The sequence below is a fragment of the Marmota marmota genome, unplaced genomic scaffold, assembly GCF_001458135.2.
Source record: "Marmota marmota marmota unplaced genomic scaffold, marMar, whole genome shotgun sequence".
In the NCBI taxonomy this organism is placed as follows: domain Eukaryota; kingdom Metazoa; phylum Chordata; class Mammalia; order Rodentia; family Sciuridae; genus Marmota; species Marmota marmota.
Window position 1 is genome coordinate 29,438,314 of NW_025999853.1, and position 18,046 is coordinate 29,456,359.

Below are 18,046 nucleotides of genomic sequence, written 5' to 3' on the forward strand. Positions count from 1 at the left end.
ATTGCTTGGTTACATGATGACTCCATTTAACATTTTGAGGAAAGATAAGACCGTTTCCCAAAGTGGCTACATCATTTTACATTCCCACTGTCAATGGATGGGGTTTTAGTTTCTCTACACTCTTACCAACACCTATGATTGTCCATGTTTTTGATTTTTAGCAGATCCTAAAAGCTTGAGTTCTTATGTGTGGTGTTAAAGCTTAGAGGAGCTCACCGGGAAACACAATGTTAGTACCATCTTCCACTCACATCCACTGAGCCTGGCCTTGGGTTGGCCTTTGTGACTACTTTTCACACCCAAAGACTTGCACACGAGACCAGGCATGAACGGAACCCTTTTGCTACAGTGTCTGACAATCTTCTGAACCCTTGGGCTTGTCTGAGTCTACTCATAAAAGGAAGGAAGTAGGTACAATGGCCACAGCCCTGCTTTTTTAGCTGGCCAGAAAATGACAGCTCTGATTAGTGTTTGCAATCACAAAAACAACCAATATTTACTGAGTTTACCTGGTGCCAAGAATTGTTTTAAGGGCTTTGTATGAATTCTCTAATTTAGAATGTAATTCAGCTCAAGGAGAGGAGTAATATTTTTTTAAATGCTTTCATTAGTGTATTATATTTATACATAATAATTGGGTTCATTTTGACATAATCATACATGCATGGAATTAAATTTGCTCCATTCCAGTTTCCTGTGTCTCTTCTTTCCCTCTCCTCCTCCCTCCCCCATTCCCCTTCCTCTATTCTACTGGTCTTCCATTTATTTATTTATTTATTTATTTATTTATTTATTTATTTATAATCAGTGCTTTTAATTACATGCATAAAGGGAAATTTTGTCAAATTCATTCTGCATTCTCTCCCTTTTCCGGTTCCCTCTCCTTCCCCCTCAATCTCCTTCTACCTCGCTGATTTTCCCTCTCTCCTTATGATATCTAACTTCCTTTTCCCTCCATTATTTTGCTGTAGATTTCACGTATGAGAGAAAACATTTGGCCCTTGATTTTTGATTCTGCTTTATTTTACTTAGCATGCTGTTCTCCATCATTTATTGGCAAATGCCACAATTTCATTCTTCCTTATGGCTGGGTACAACCTCATGGTATATATATATATATTTTTTTCTTAATCTTTTGAGATGAGTAATATTAACCCATTTTTAAAAATATTTATTTTTAGCTTTAGGTAAACACAATATTTTTATTTTATTTTTATGTGGTGCTGAGGATTGAACCCAGTGCCTCAGGCATGCTAGGTGAGCACGCCATCACTTGAGCCATATCCCCAGCCCCAATATTAATCCATTTTATGGAAAGATTAATAACAAACCCAACGATACCCCATTAGCAAGTGGAATCATGTTGGAATTACATAGGCTGAGTACAGACCCAGAGGTTTAAGCTATTCTTCTATTCTTCTCACCATTAATTTATAATTGACTAAATTTAATGCGTCTATCTTATTCACCATGATAGCCCAGAAATCAGCATAATCCCTGACCTATAAAAGGGGCTTAATAAATATATGTTGAATAAACAAAAGGATGAATGCATAAAATTAATTTGCAGTATTTCAGAGCTCTTGAGTTCCTGTGTGTGGTGTTAAAGCTTAGAGGAGTTCAGTGGATAACTGGAAAGAATTTAGTCATGTGTAAAGTAAGTTTGAGTGTGTGTATGTGCTTCGTCTCTCTCCCCTTAATTATTTAAGCTCTTGTTTGTCATCAAGTCCTCATCCTCCTCCTTTATTCTGTATTACAACTGGCACCACTCAATAACTGACATTTCCTCTAATTGTGGAGTAACAGATTGTAATGGATTAAAGATTTCACAATACAAACATTTGGCCCACTCAAAAATAGGTGGGAGTAAGACAGAAGGTAAAAACATTTAATTTGAAGACTCACAAACAAGATAATAAAAAACCTGTTCTAAAACATATGATGAGTTTATCAGAAAAAATTACATTTTAAAAGGTTGGATGTGTAGAAGATGGTACAAGACATTCTCCTGTATTGCTTCCTACTCAGAATTCTCCACACTGTCTCAATAATATGGAAAGTCAGATATAGAAGCGATTGCTCTTGTTTGTATCACTTTTCTTGTTCTTTCATTTTCTATTTGTTCCCGTTTCAACTCCCACTCCTCACTTTCTTCTCTGCCAGCCTACATACATGAAACCCAGCTTCCAAGCCGTTCTGCTCTGCTTTATTTAAAATTCAACTGATAACTCTCTCCTTTTATTCTTTTGATTAAAAAGAAAAACTAACACCTACACTGGTTTCTATTTAAAAAATTAGATTTCCTTGGCACTACATGTATTAGAACTTAAATCTCCCAATGAGAATTTCCTGCATGGTAACCCATTTGCAACACCATGGAAATGATGCTAAGCTCGGAACATTTCAGTCAGAGTCAGAATATAGTCCTTAACAGTCAGAATATAGTCCTTAAAAGAACATTCACCTACCTCTTCACTTTTTCATATTAATTAAAACGGTTTCACCCAATTTAATCATTAACTCATCATCTCTGCTTGACCCTAAGCAGTTTCTGACCATTTCAATGGAATTTACCATTTAAAGATAAAGACAAGTCACTATTAAATAGGACAGACAAAAGAATGTATTGAACACTGGGAGAGTTTATTTAGAGATAGGGCTGGAATTGAAAGTATTTTGGGCTTTTGTATAAGCAGTAAGACTGAAATAGCTGGGTATCCTTTACAGACGATTTCCTTGAACGTGATGTGACTTATGGTATGTGTTTGTAAGAGAAAATTCTCATTTCATTTTAATTTGTTCAGTTGATTTACTTGAAAATATTTGAGCACTTTGTGTGTTGTAGGCGTAGGGCTACTGGGGACAAAAAGGAACACCAAGTAGATAATCTCCTTGCACTTACTGAGTGTTGATCAACTCTGGCAATATGGCATTGTGGAGAGAAAAAGGATTTGGGAGTCAGACGGACCTGGGTCTAAATCCTTGTCATGTTGTTTATCTTGTGGGTGGCACCAGGCAATTGTGTTATCTAACAAGCAAAATGTTCTAATATGAAGAGTGACTCCATATGGTTGCTGCTGGAACTCTACAAGATGACATGTGTAGAGCATTTAGAATGGTGGGCCTGGCTTTCATGTTCCAACTCTAGTCCTTGGGAAGAACCAAGATTTATAATATTTACTTTGTTCCAAGTTGAGATTTATCAGTCTGCTATTTAAGGAAAAAATTGTCATTAGATTACTTGATTCAGTCTTATTTCACAAGATGTCAATTCAAGCTCTTGCAATTATTATTAACATACTTTAAAAAGGGAGTTTGGAAATATTTCTCACAGTACAACAAATACCTCTCTCCATTCATTTATTCAAAAATATTTTGCACCCCTATTATGTGCTTGCTTCTGTAATCAGACTTGGTTTTGCAGTGGAGAACAACATTCATGGCTGCCATCTGGAAGGAGCTTACAGAGTGATGGGGGAAGACAGACCATGAAAATTTAAAAAAAGCAAACAAGTGTGCCTTCCAGACATGCTATGGATATGTTTGTTGCATTTCTCAAGTATTATAGACTGTGAGTGACATGGAAGGAAGGAAGGTTCTTATTGGTATCATGCTTAAAGTTAGAACAATTAACCTTTTATAACTATTTCCAATCAGAGCATTGATTTGTTGGGTGGAGATTCCCTGAGAGCATGAGTTGCCTTCTAACTATAGGAATGGCATCAGTTGCTTCAAGATCCTTGGCTGTAAAGACACCGACACCGTAAGAAATAATAGCTTTAACCCATTTCAAAGAAGTATCGAGTAACTGACCACTGGAAACTAAAAAACTTCTGTCTTTTGATTGAATATGTATTCTCCAAATGCTTCTCTGTGAAGTAAATGTTTTTCTAATTAGGCTTAAAAATGTGAAATTTTCTTGCAAAATTGATTTTCCATTAAGGCACTAAAGTAGTTTCTCTTCTGCTTGGGTACTAATTAAATTATGTCCCAACTTGTTTTAATTCAGCAATCAATTTTTTTTCCATTTGCACTGGATTACAGAATCTCATTTAAAAATCACAGTTTAATGAATTCCACACAAAGCAGAGGTGATAGACTTATTCTCTAAATGGAAACAAAACAGTACTGGTCAAGACTTGAGAGTCTGCAGCCTATCAGGGCAGAATACTGAAAAAAAAGAAAAGAAAAGAAAAAAAGCCAAAACCCCAAAAGCAAATAAAAAGGCTCAGTCCTCTGGTGGTGTCTATGTCTTGTGCTGTTTTTAGAGATAAGAGACAGTATTGCAAAAGGCATGGGGATGTGAGGGGGGAAAAAAGGAACAAAATGCTAAGATAAAAAGGATCTAAATTCTTTGAGGATGTACTTGATGCTGGGTCCAGAACTGAGACAATTTCTAAGGTAGCCATAAATTTATAAAAAGAGAAAAATTGAGTCATGACAATATTTAAAATAAGTAAAAAATTAAGAATGGATTATTCTAAAGAATAGTAATTCAGGTTTAATAATTCTAGATAATAATTTAATGACTCTAAATAATAATAATAATTCAGATTTAACCTGTGAGTGTATGAATAATTATTTTTTAAATGATTTAAAATATCTCTAAAAGTCAACATAGCTTGAGAACATACATATTGAAAATCTTTTGGAAATGAAGGAATATGCTGATTATATAGGATGATTTTGAGGTCTTATACTGAGAAAGGAAAAATTGATACAACAAATAGTTTTCTATGTAATCACCTCTCAAAAAACTCAGGATTCACATTTCTGTCTAAAAAAAAAAGAATGAACAAAACCAAAAGAGAATAATTGAGCTGTCCATGGTCAAATTCCACCTTCATCTATTAGAAGGTGGGGAAGTCACAAGAGGGAGTAGTCAATTCATGTAACGTTAAAACAAAAAAATAAAACAAACAAAAAAAAAGCAAGTAAATGTAAGCCAGTAAGGTGGCTTTCATTGTGTTAATTTAAGACACATTAACAAGCCAAATGGAAGCTTCACCTTGCAAGGAGAATCTAACAGCAGGAGCTGTGCTTATTGAGGTTTCTTCTCTATCTCCTCCTTTTTAAAACGTGCTCAGTCAAGTCCAAATGTGATCCTTACACTGTCCATGCTCTATCCTATTCCTTTCTAAACAACTTGCACATTAACGGATCACTGAAATAACACGTAATTCTTTCACTTCAACAATTGCTTCATCAACTCATGGCTTTTACAGTTCTCATCTTCCTGGCCACCAAATTTTACCCTGTTTAAATCCAAGACTAACTGAATAGCCTACTGTGGTTAATAGTGCTGTTTCCAGATTCCAAAATTGTTCCTTGAGTTCTTTTTTTCTCACTTTCTTTGTATCCTTTCAACTCATGATGACATTAAAAATAACAGTTAATGCTGTTAGATGAATGGCATTGTGGAGAGAAAAATTTTAGAAAAACTAAAATTGTGAACAAAATTGCTCATGTAAAATGGAAAAACAATTTCTTTAAAATCATGAGAGCTAAGCCTTCAATTTATTCATTCAATTATAATTTTCTGTGGTTAATGGACAGTAGCATGAAAAGATGGAGCGCATATCAATGAGAATAAGTAATTCTTCAGATATGAAATGTATTTGGAATCTTATTTCTTTTATAAGGAGAAAGTACCTTTCTGGGTCTGGTCATCCAGGAATACTTTGCAAGCTAGACATCTGTTGTATGAGGCCTCCTGTATCATGACAAAGGGCAACAGCCCCTCAACTGAAAACCAAAAATCACTATTCTGGAGAAGATAGCAAAGAAGAATGTTTCTAGAGTTTAAAAATGTAATAGTAGAGTTACTATTTTTTATTGAAAACTTCAAGAGCCATTCAATAAGTGCAACAGCGCTGAGGAAAGAATAAAGAAGCAGACATAGATAGAAGGAAAAGAATAGAACAATTAGGGAAATTAAAACACAAAAAGGAGAAAGAGAACACAAAAAACACAGTAGGTTACAGAAAGAGAATAGGAAATCTCTCATTTATTGAACGATATACCAGACTCGGTATTAGGTATAGCAGATTCCTCCTGATTTAATCTATATGTAAGAGCAAGGACAGACGATGGTAGTTTACTTTAATTTTTTTTTTTTTAGATTTTGATGGACCTTTATTTTATTCATTTATTTATATGTAGTGCTGAGAATCGAACCCAGTGCCTCGCACATGCTAGGCAAGCGCTCTGCCACTGAACCACAGTCCTAGCTCCAATAGGATACTTTCTAGATTAAAAATCCTGAATTTTAGAGTGCTTAAGTGGCTTGTCCCAGAGATAGTAAGTAGATCAGTTAGGACCAAACCCCAGAAGTGTTTGATCTTAAGGACAGATCTTTCCCAGAAACCTGTGTAGATGAAAATAAGCAAGATAGAGATTGAAGTTAAGATGATGAGTCAACCCCAAATTTCATGAAAACATAGTGCCATTATTTGCCCCCTAAAAATAAAACCACTTAGCACAGAAGCATGAATATAGTAATGCATAATAAGAATTTTCACCAAGAACATGTATATACAGATCCCAATCTGTATCTATATCTATCTGTATCTGTATCATCTATATCTATACATATATATTTGGTATTAGGGATTGAACTCAGGGGTGCTTTACCATTAAGCTAGATCCTCAGTCCTTTTTAAATTTTTTCAACATTTTTGAGACAGGGTCTTTCTAAATTGCTGAGGGGCTGGCCTTGAACTTGAGATCCTTCTGCCTCAGCCTTCCAAATAGCTGGGATTACAGGTGTGTGACTCTATGCTCAGCTCAAATAATTTGGATGATAAAAATCTTAGGGAAAGAAGACAAAGAGAGAAAAAAGGGGGCAAATAAGGTGAAGAGAACAAAAATAAGATTGTTTTGGGGTATCTACCTAACCTCAGATTCTAGAGTCAAAAGTGTCAAATTCTGCCCCATACTCAAAGGATTTTTGAAAGAGGAGAATTGCTAGCTCATCTATATACCCTTAACTCAGGCAAAAATATTTTTCACCTTTTCAGAAACCCACTGGTGTGATCTTGAAATCCCATAGTAATTGTGGTAAGAGTAACTATATACCCTGGACATAGCCTTGTGAAGTCCACATGGTCATATTCTGATAATTAGCCAACGAACCAACCACAACCACTTAACTAAAAACCACTCAGTTAATAAATATTTATTATGGTCCCACTTTATCTCCAACTCAAGGAATTCACAGTCAAACCTTTCAATAAAATATGAAAGTTCAATGAAACATGTTACTATTTTGTTAAATATTTAGAAACATCATGTTCAAAGGATTGAATATTTCTTTTTATACAGATGTTAAGCTTAATGTCAATATTACCTAACTCATATGGAAGAACTACTTATAAAAAATCATAAAATTTAGAAAGGCAGTATTTTTCCTATGTTATTTTTGACGGATGAAAAGTAGGGCCAAGTCTATTTCAATATTTAGGATGTCAATTTTGACTAACCTACTGGGAAAATATGTATGTCTCTTCTTTCTAAAAGAGAGCAAAGTTTTCTTTTGATTACTCAAGTTATTCAAGCAATTTTGCTTCTTTTTTTTTGTAACCAAATAATAATTTTAGAGCACAAACAAAATCCAATTTCAGCATAGCAATCAATAATCCTATTCAGAGACCTTACCTCACTAAAGTGGGGTCAAGTTAGCAGCTTGTGATGGCTCAGAGAAAACCTCAGGCTGAGAAATTTCCCAGGTAAAGGGCTTGATTGAGTTTTTTCTCTGAAGGCTTGGGCAACTCTGATTTCTCTGGTAGCCCCAATGTGACTACATCTTACCAAATTTTAGGGAGATATAAGTCCTAAATGATAGGCTTTTTGCATTATAGTCAATTGTCAGGACTCCGGGAAGTGGCTGGAAAGGAGTTGTTTAGGGCTTTGGAGAAGCTGAGAGTTGTTTGCTGTTCTGGTGGTGGTTTGCTGAGACATCCACACAGAAAAAATGCTAGTGCCAGGCAGGAGGAGCATAATCAAATGGAATTGATTATTATGGCGCTTCAATGTACTAAGGATATTGAACTTCCCTTTTTAAATCACAGAAAAATACTGGTCTCAACTATTAAAGCTGGGGAAAAAACAATGTGAAGACTACTATAAAAATGTGAGTCATTTAAAAAATGGATTTAATATTAGCCTTTGTGAATTATATTTGATGTTTCACCCATCAGGCTCTGATATCTTTGGGAGAAACAATGAACTGTCTGCAATATACAGAAATAATCAAGGAAAAAGTGCCATTTTATTTCTTTATAGCTATATAACCTACATAGAAAACCAGAAAAATCATTGTGGAAAAATACAAAGAATAATAAGATGATTTTTCTCTGTCCCTTTAAAGAAGTGTGTGTGTGTGTGTGTGTGTGTGTGTATGTATGTGTGTGTTTGTGTTTGTCCAGAGGAGTTGGTTACAGATCCAGTGCATGAATCTCTCCTTTTTCTTCTGAACAACACACAGAAGACCTGTATACTTTATAACCAGGTTGTACAACCCCTTGACCCTGTTTTGCCAGCTGTCAACATCTAGAAGCCCACATCACCTTTGGTAAAAAGCATCTCACAATAGGTTATTGTATGAGCAGCAACTGAAGCTATAGCTTGTCACATCAGAAATGCTAATGATTTTCTTACCTCTTCCTTCTCAGCACTTTGCAGATCACGCCATTCCTCAGTTACGTGACCGAAATCCACTGTGTTCATGGGGACTTTGAATTCTCCAATGATGTCATGCTTGGAGAAACGATCAAAATCATACACAGCCATCACCAGAGTTTTGCCGCCTAGTTCCGAGTAAGGGACCTACACAGAAAGAAATGAGGATAAATATCTGCTCACAAAAATACTTAAAATCTGCTACTACTTTATGGCATTAATTTAATACTTATGTTGGACAAACAGACCAGGGAGATAATTTTTTTTTTTTTTAAATTGAGTCTTTTAACTAACTGAAGTTGAATCTACCTGAGGAAAAAACTGGAACTTGCCATAGATTTTTCAACTTATTTTAAAGGTCTAAAGCTATTAGTATTATTAATAATGGGTCCAAAGATTAATAAAAGAATAAATAAGCCCCAGGCACAGTGGTGCATGCCCGGAATCCCAGTGACTCAGGAGGCTGAGGCAGGAGGATCATGAGTTCAAAGTCAGCCTCAGAAACTTAGTGAGACCCTATCTCAAAATAAAAAAGGGGTTGGGGATGTGGCCTAGTGGTAAAGTGCCCCTGGGTTCAATCCTCAGTACAAAAAAAAAAAAAGAATAAATAAGCCAATTACATTTGACTATTGTATACATTTCTCTTGCAGTATGTATGTATATGTCTGTGTGTGTGTGTGTGTGTGTGTGTGTGTGTGCATTTATTTATTTATTTATTTTTGGTGCTGAGGTTGGAATCCAGGGCCTTTTGCATGTGAGGGAAGCACACTACCAACTGACTATATCCCCAGTCCTCTCCTACAGTATATTTTATTGTCATTGTTGTAAGTTATATCATCAGGATCTAACTTATTCAGAAGTAGAAAATGTGTTTAAAAGTTCCATTAACTCTTTCAAGCCATTTGAATACCGCAGCTTAATGGAGCAGCGACATACTAAAAGGCATGCTAGGAGCCAAAAAAATTTAAATGAAATTCATAAGGTGCCTCACCTACTCTCTAAAATAATTTACTGATTGACATGCACTGACTAGAAAATTGATGTTTTGAATATCAGAGATTCAATATAATATGGATCTTGAAGTTCACTCATAGGTATGACACTCTTTAGTATGAATAGTGGCAAAAGGCCAAGAACTGATGAATTCTCCAGCTGTTCAAATATATCTGGGACAGATGCTCTGGGTTGGGAAGTTTATTAGTGACATTTTTAATATTCAGGGAAAAGCCGTGCAATTCAAGTGAGCTACACTTCAGTAACTGGGTAGAAATGTCTAATGAAGAAATTGTTTAGACTTGTATTAAAGGTTTGATCAATTTTCATACACTTCATATTTTATCAGTGTAAATGGTTGTCGTGTGCTCCAGCAAACATTTCTCAATTAACTCTGTACATTAAGAAGGGAAGGAGAGGAAAGAATACTTGACCGTAAATGTACAAGTAATCTTAGTTTACCAGGAGTACTTTCTGTCATTTATTTATCATGTTTGGAATCTGATTATATTATTAAAACACTGTGATTAAAAATTAGGCATAATGCTTTTCAATTTTAGAAGGAATCTAAAATAAACTCAAAGAGCCATATTTTTAAGGAAAAAAATTTAGAATAATTATAGATAAACCTTTGAAATTGTCATTGTATATCTAAAACCTTTCTATAATTTTGATGATCAAAAACCTGGGTTTGGGGTCAGAGAGACCTGGGCTTCCCAACTTTCTGTCTGAAGGACTTGGGGCTTCTTCATCTATCAAAATGAGAAAATAACAGTATCTATTTCTTGGGGCCATTTTAAGGATGAATGAATGTATGTGTACCACCTAGCATACAGTAGACACTTAAATGGTTGTTACTGATTAATACTTCCTTCAGGTGGGAGTTTGTTTTGGAAGAAAAAAAAATATAACATTAGTTTGGGGCAAGTCGAGTTCATGTTCAGTAGATTTTGACTCAATTTTAGAGCCAACTATCTAACTTCTTATGTTTCCCTTCCTATATCATATTGCCCTTGTCATTTCAAGAAATGTAGTCTACAAATGTCTACTGGAAAACTTAGCTGGTTCTCTTTTACATTGGCATATTTACTAAATGTATCAAAATATACTTTGAATCTCTTTATGGCTTGCTCAACCTTGCCAAAATGTAATAAAATAGAAATTATAAAAGTTTATAGACAATTAAAATGTTCATTATACTTTTTGGAGTCATAGATATTACTAATAAAATTGTATCATTCTGTTTTTTTTTGGGGGGGTACCAGGGATTGAACTAAGGGGCACTCAACCACTGAGCCACATCCCCAGACCATTTTCATATTTTATTAGAGACAGAGTCTCACTGAGTTGCTTAGAGGCTTGCAGTTTCTGAGGCTGGCTTTGAACTCAAATCCTCCTGCCTCAGCCTCCCGAGTTGCTGGGATTACAGGTGTGTGCCAACGTGCCTGGCTTGTATTATTCTTATTATGAACAATTACAAAATTATTTTAAAAGAAATAATATATAGGAAAGTCAAAGGAAAGCCCTACAATATTATTTCAAATAATTTAAGATTCTGCTTACTAAATTCTATTTAGAAAGATCTGACCTAAATAAAATGAATACATAGACAAATAAAATGCTTTTGATGACTACTTGCAGTATTTCAAGAATTCATTTTATGTTTTGTGGTGTGTTGACCACCATGATTAGCTCTTCATAGGTTGATAATTTTCAGATTTTTTTTTTTACTGCTACTTTAACTCTCTAGATACAAAAAAAAAAATGATGGATTTTAAATAACATTGATCACAATAAAACTTTTGTCTTAAACCTCAAAAATTTTAGGGTGAATGGAAAGACACTGCTCCTTCACAATATTGTAAACACATTTTGAGAAAATGGCTCATGCCCTCAACTCCATCAAGTTATGTCAGAACAGAATGTCTGCTAACAGAGGCACAGCAGCCACTACTAAGCCTGACTGATGGATGGGGTGATTTTGAGTCAGCTTGCTGGTATATTCACAAGCATTTCATTTTTCAGAGATGTATTGTTCTAAGTAATGCATTTTAAAAAATTCACACATCCACCAAAATAATTGTTTTTGTGAATGGCCTCAAGCGAAGAGCTACAAAGATCCCTGCAGCTTGCAGGGCTGGTTTTCTGGATGAATTATTTGATCAAAATCTCTCTTGGTTATTGTTTGTCAACTGAGGTATCTTAAGAAGATGAAGAATATCAGAAGAGCCTAGAGTAGAGGAAAAAATACGAGAAATGCCGAAAACAATGTGTTCATATTCTTTTCATTGATAAGAAGATGGATCTAGAGTTTTCAAGTTGCCCCTGTACATTAAGAGCTTTCAATAAGAGTCATATCTATTTGTACTATTTAAGCATGGAACATAGCTTCCTTTGTTCTGTTTGCAACAGGGTTTACCTATTTTTGGGACTTGGAATTCAGGGAAATAATGATTTCTTTCTTTTGCCTTTATTCTGGGTGTGTGTGTATGAGCCTATTAGCACATTTGAAGTTGACCTTACTTTTCAGATGTGACCATGACATCATAGTCATGTTATCAGTCTATACTCCATTATGAAAAGTGATGGCCAACTCCTACCTTGACCACACTTAAAGCATAATATAGACCAAAGAGAAAAATTGAAAATATTCTGAATACAATCATTTTAAGTCCTTGAATATGTGTTCATGTGTATGTCTGTGTCAGGATAAAACCAGTATTAAAACAACAAAAGAAAAGTTATAAGTACATAAGAAAAAATACCTTGAAAGTAAATTGCTCATTGAAGACAGGATTAAGGGTTTTTCGGTGGACTTTTGTCTCAAATTTCTTCTTTTTATCAGGCAGCAGAAACACTTTCACATAAGGGTCAGATGTGCCTCCCATGTCTAAGGCAGGCAGTTCGGCAGCCTGGATGATCCCTACCAGCAGCTGAAATGAATGACAGGGAGCAACAAGCACAAAAGTTGGTGACACTTTGGAAAAGATTGATTTGTTCACAGTGATGCATATTGTGATTTCTCCCCATTCCTCTTTGCTTTCAATAAACTTTTATTCTCATGTGAATCTGAACACGGAAGGCAAATGAAATGAGCTCTCTAGACTTCAGAACCCCAATTATGACAGATGCAGGCTCTAGGAAGCCAACTTTTAAGCACAAAAGAGGCTTTTAAAAGGTTGTTGATTATAGTTAGATATGAAATTCATATTTGCAAAAGGGTTGCAATCAAATAACTTTTCAGTTGCTAAAAGCTCTTGTGCATTGTTTTTCTTTCCCGGGCATGATTTGTAAGTGGAAATAAATTGTTAAACAATCACAAGTCTGTAATTACAAATAGAACATTTTTATTCTTTACCAAAGTCTCAGACCAGCTAAGTTCAGAATTTTTTATTTCTGTTTAGCAATAGAAATATTTTAGAAATCAGGTAATATTTTGAGATTAAAGAAATAAGATATTCAAGTTTCTGTCACCCTTGACCTTCACTATGTGCCAGCTAATTTTTATTTAACTTATAGTAGAATGATTATTATCCAATAATTCTTGTATCTAAATATAAGACATTGAAATAAAGAATTATAATTTAAGCTTCATAGAAAGGGAGGGGAGATGACAGATATAGTTTTCATGTTAAATAACAATGTTACTGATTTTTTTCCAAATACAACAGATATCTCTACATTTGTTAAACACTGTTTTCTTACTCATATAAGACTAAATCCCTATGAATATTAGAAATTATGGCATTGTTACCATTTTAAAAAGAAAAAAGGTATATGTGGACTATTCCAGTGGTTCTGCCACTGGAGAGTTATGTCAGCAGACTGATTTAAATCCACATGGGAAACAAAAGTAGATCTTTTGTGATTCAAGGGACATACTATTCAGTAAATGCAGTCATGCCATAGGCTTTCACTTAAGAGCCTGAACATTTGGTTCTGTGGATTTTTAGTTAGTAGAATGAAAAAGCAAATTTACCTCCTTAAAAATTACATCCATTTTCTAAAAAACTTACCAATCATAGTCTTAAGTGCATTTTGGCTAACTGTCTCAATTTTTAACCTGGATCATACCCTGAATGAGTATGCTGTTTCCATTTTAAGCTTCAGTATGTGTTTTGTGGCATCATCTTTCAACAGCAGCAATGACTGCTGGATTGTGGGTACACAAAACAGAGAAAGATGGTCCAAGAATAGCTAAAGTGGTATTAGATTATAAAGACATGATTGGTGAAGCAAACAATATGACTTGTTTTGCTAAATTGGTATTTAGTATTTGCCTTTATGTGGCAATGTGAATAAGCAAGAATTTATTTCTTCATTGTTGCTTTTTATAACCTGTTTTCCTTTTTTTCAATTTTCAGTTAGAAATAGAACTGAAATTCCTTTAAAGTAGATCATTTTTAGTTTAGATTTTTAGATATTTGTTAATAAGAAATGGAGTTACTTCTTCTAGCCTCCCTTTGACTTCTGCCTAACAAATAAATATTACATTTCTTTCCACCTTGACAGCTTCACAATTAGGGTATTTTAGGGTCATCTTTTAGTTTTGGTAATATAAGTTGACCTTTAGCTTTCCTGGAATATATAGATAATAGGAAATTTTGCTCCTAACCAAGTCCAGTGCTCAAATTTTGGTAGAAGACATAGAAATGACCTTGAATGCCATATTTAATTGACTGTAAATGGTATAACTATAAATCTTTATAAATCAATAATTATAAGTCCATACCTATAATCAATATGCAGATTTCTAGAAAATATTACAAAATAACTAGCCAGGGCTGTAATGGAGCTGATCAAATAAAAATATTTTTCATATGAGAGTATATTCCACACATCCCTCAGGGGGAACCCTCAAAGGCTGAAAGCATTATTTAAACTGTCCATTCCTAAATAAAACGCAGAATTTCTACAACTATTCAGAATTTTGATTTTGAATGATGGTCATCAAAGCTAAGCATGGGTGTTTGATTTATTGATCATTTAGTGCTCATCAAACTGGGTATCATTAGCACATGCTGGATTAGTAGCAATTGTAATTATAGATATTTGTTCTTCATCCCCTGAAATAATGGGTGAAGAAGCAAACTGTGCCAGAGAGATTTGAACTCCCCTTGCTAGAGAATGGCTATGTTATAAAGATTTTTAACAACCTGATTTTGAACTTAGCTTCTTCCACTAATTCTTATCTAGCTTGTTAATTTTCTTTTTTCTTTGCAGAGCCAGAGATCAACATCCCCAACTGCTTGTTAATTTCTTTAACAATTCAGAACATTTAGGATTATCTTTGTCAAGATCATGGGTCCTAGAAATCCTTCAGAGAGATATTTTTAACTGTTATCTTTGAGATACCTTGATAATAGGCAGTGGATAAATGATATCATTCATCTAAATGACCCTTTCCTACTTTTCGAGAAATTGAAGTAGGAATGTCTGTTTTGTAATTTTTTTTTCCCACTTTTGGGCCACATTCAAGGGCGCTAAAATAAATTTGTGGGTCTTTCTGCTTTTCTAGAATTGCAATCCCATTAGCACTGGACATTATATAAGGCATTTGTACTTGTACGATTCATGGACCATTGTCAATTTTCCTTCTGTGATTCCTTATCAAGCTGTTTAACTATTTCAAATGGTAGCCCAACCCAAAGGCCCCTAGTTTGGATCTAGACCCACAACGTCTAAGGAACGTTTTTCTAGCTCAGGCTGAGGGACCCATCAGGACAAGAGTGACTGGGAGCTCTCCGTAGCAGACTGACTGCTTCAAGTTAATTTGTATTCTGCCTGCTTGCTGGAAGTGTCATAAGTAGATGTAATCGGTTGAATACTGTGAATTCTAATTACCAGAAGTTAAATTAGCAAGTAGGGGACTGCCTGTACTTAGAAATTATTTCATCAATAGCTTTGATAATTGCATTTCCCTCACAGCAAATGAAATGTTTTAAGAAGTATCTTGCTTCAATTTCTACTTGGTAATTTCAGAAAATGTAATGGAATTAGAAGACATTTTTCCCCTCAGACCTGGTTATTCTGGAAATCATAATCCAGTGAATATTGAAGTTTTCCCAGTTTCTCCTCTTCTTTGGGTTCTTCTTTTTCTTCCCCATCAGTCAAACCAGTTTCAGCATCATCGTCCTTAAGGGCCTATGAGTCAGAAAAGGGATCATATGTGAATTCGAAGGAATTTTCACCAAAATCCAAATTAAACTCGTCCTATAGTCATACTTCCAAGCTGTTAGAAAGCAAGCACTAAGATGCTAGAAACCTGTTTGTCTGACACACATTCACATTTGCTGCTTACATATTTTTTTAAATTCCACTAGTGCACGGAATTTTTCCCCCCAATCAGCAAGCAACATGGAAGCAATGGAAGAAGCCCCTCAGAATATTGCAAGCAAAAAATGTAAAATTGTTGCAAAGAAAATGTCAACTTGGTACTGTATTTGGCTCTGATAGAACTGCTTCTTTCTTTCTACTATGATAAACATGCTATTAACCAGGCCAATTTTCACATTCTTGTGGTTTAAAAAAGATGCTCAGCATCATGTAAAACATTATTGTTACATGCAGTGGAATAATTGATATGAAATGCATGGTCTTTTCTTGCCTTACTTCCTATGGAAAAGATAAGTAGGTGACCTTTAGATAACTTTCATTCCCTTTGTTTCATATATACATTTGTAATTGTTAAGGAGAAAGAGGGAAAAAACATGCCATCAGCAAATGCATGTTTAGAGAAAAGTTTACTTCCAGTTGAAGTTTACTATTTTATTTTCATAACAGCTCCACAGAAAGCTAGGCTGAATTAAATTGATTTAAGAGTCTATTTGATATCAAAAGTTAAAAAATATATTTGCAATTTTGTCAAAAACTCAAATGGTATAAAATTTATTTTGCATTAAGAAAGAATCATGGTAGTAAACCCCCAAAATTCAGTCAGGCCAATGAAATATCTCTAGTACCCAAAACTTAAGTGCAATATAAATTGAAATACTAGAAAGCCCATGATCACATAAAATGTGTCCAAATGCTCCTTTCTTTTTAAAAATCAAAATGTGGAATGTATTTTCCTAAAATTTGCCCAAATTTTTCCCAAATTTTTATTTGGTTATTAATATTCAAAGGTTTTTGGGGGATATATACTCATTGCTATAAAGAAATTAGAACAATTAGAAATCTATGGTTATTTACAATTAAAAATTATGAAGTTATATTTCCCTGATCACTAGTGTGGTTGAAAAAATTAAAAATTCTTTTATTAGCAATTTGCATTTTATGGGACTGCCTATACATAATTTTTGGTAATTTTTTTCCATTGGGCTGTTTGCTTTTTTCTTATTGCTTTGTAGAAGTTCTTTTTAGTTTAGTGGCGTTGATACTGTTGTTGCTATATGTAGCAAATATTGTCCCTAGTTTTTGGTTATGGTATTTTCATTGCTTGTGTGCATGCACACATGGGTATGTATTAGATATATATGTATTACTGTAGAATCTCAAAAGAAATCAGGGTGAGAGATGAGTGATAGATTACTTTTTATCTCTGACAACGCAAAGGAATCTTAACTATTGTCAGCTCTTAAATTGAATCTAAGAATTCTTACAGAACTCAAATGCAAAAAGTATAACCAGGCTTCACATAGCCATCAGAATTGTCAGACTGGCTTCATCACCTTGCAACACCCATCTGCAAGACTACATGGTCTTTTTCTCTGCTATGCTCATCATTATCAGAAGATAGATTTTTTTTCTGCTCTCACCCACTTGCACAGAGACTCTCCGTGGAAGCAGTCACTAAATTTACCAGATTTCCCCATTTACTTCCTTCCACCTAACTAAAAAGCAAAGAGTTGGATGCTTCCTAGATTAATAAAATTCATTAGTTCCCCTCTTAGGTGAGAAGATCATATAAGCAGACAATTGAGCTATTGTCAGAGATGCCTCCCTTATTGTGCTTGTTGAAATTTCTCGGTGGCCTACAATGAGTGTGGAAATTGAAAATTACCATTAATATATAATCACACTTATATAGAAATCTTTTCAAATAGGGTTAGCCACACCCCATTTAATTTAGTAAGTTTAATTTATACTTGGATAGTTCCTTGCATATTAAGATACTGTTTTACTGATAGCCAAAAGCAGAAAACAATTTAAAATTTAAGAATTTTATACTAAACTTCTAAACTTGAGAGGTGGTGATGGGAGTCCAGTAAAAGAATCTAGAGAAGTGACAAGAAAAAACTACTGAATTAATTAGAGACTTTAGGAAGTGGATTCCCATAGCCCTTTGTAAACTTGCTGTTTATGTCTTTAGCAGTGTCAAAGAAAATGTGCTTAGAAAATTGAAGTTAATTGTAATGTGCCTCCCTGGAAGATT

General features: G+C 34.5%; 1 protein-coding gene and 1 long non-coding RNA gene across 4 annotated transcripts in view; one reads left to right on the forward strand and one right to left on the reverse strand.

Moving 5' to 3' along the window:
• Syt1 (synaptotagmin 1) overlaps positions 1–18,046 on the reverse strand; it is a 519,932-nt gene that overhangs the window by 125,828 nt on the left and 376,058 nt on the right. For 2 of the 3 annotated variants that reach the window (XM_015482662.2, XM_048804683.1), the window contains 3 exons: positions 15,694–15,816; positions 12,438–12,605; positions 8,659–8,826 (listed from right to left, as the gene is read on the reverse strand). In XM_015482662.2, the coding sequence (XP_015338148.1) occupies positions 8,659–8,826; positions 12,438–12,605; positions 15,694–15,816 (459 nt within the window). The remainder of the gene's footprint in view (positions 1–8,658; positions 8,827–12,437; positions 12,606–15,693; positions 15,817–18,046) is intronic. The other variant, XM_015482663.2, reaches the window with a different exon arrangement.
• Positions 1–18,046, forward strand: part of LOC125617227 — a 161,989-nt gene that overhangs the window by 119,912 nt on the left and 24,031 nt on the right. The gene's annotated exons all lie outside the window — the stretch shown is intronic.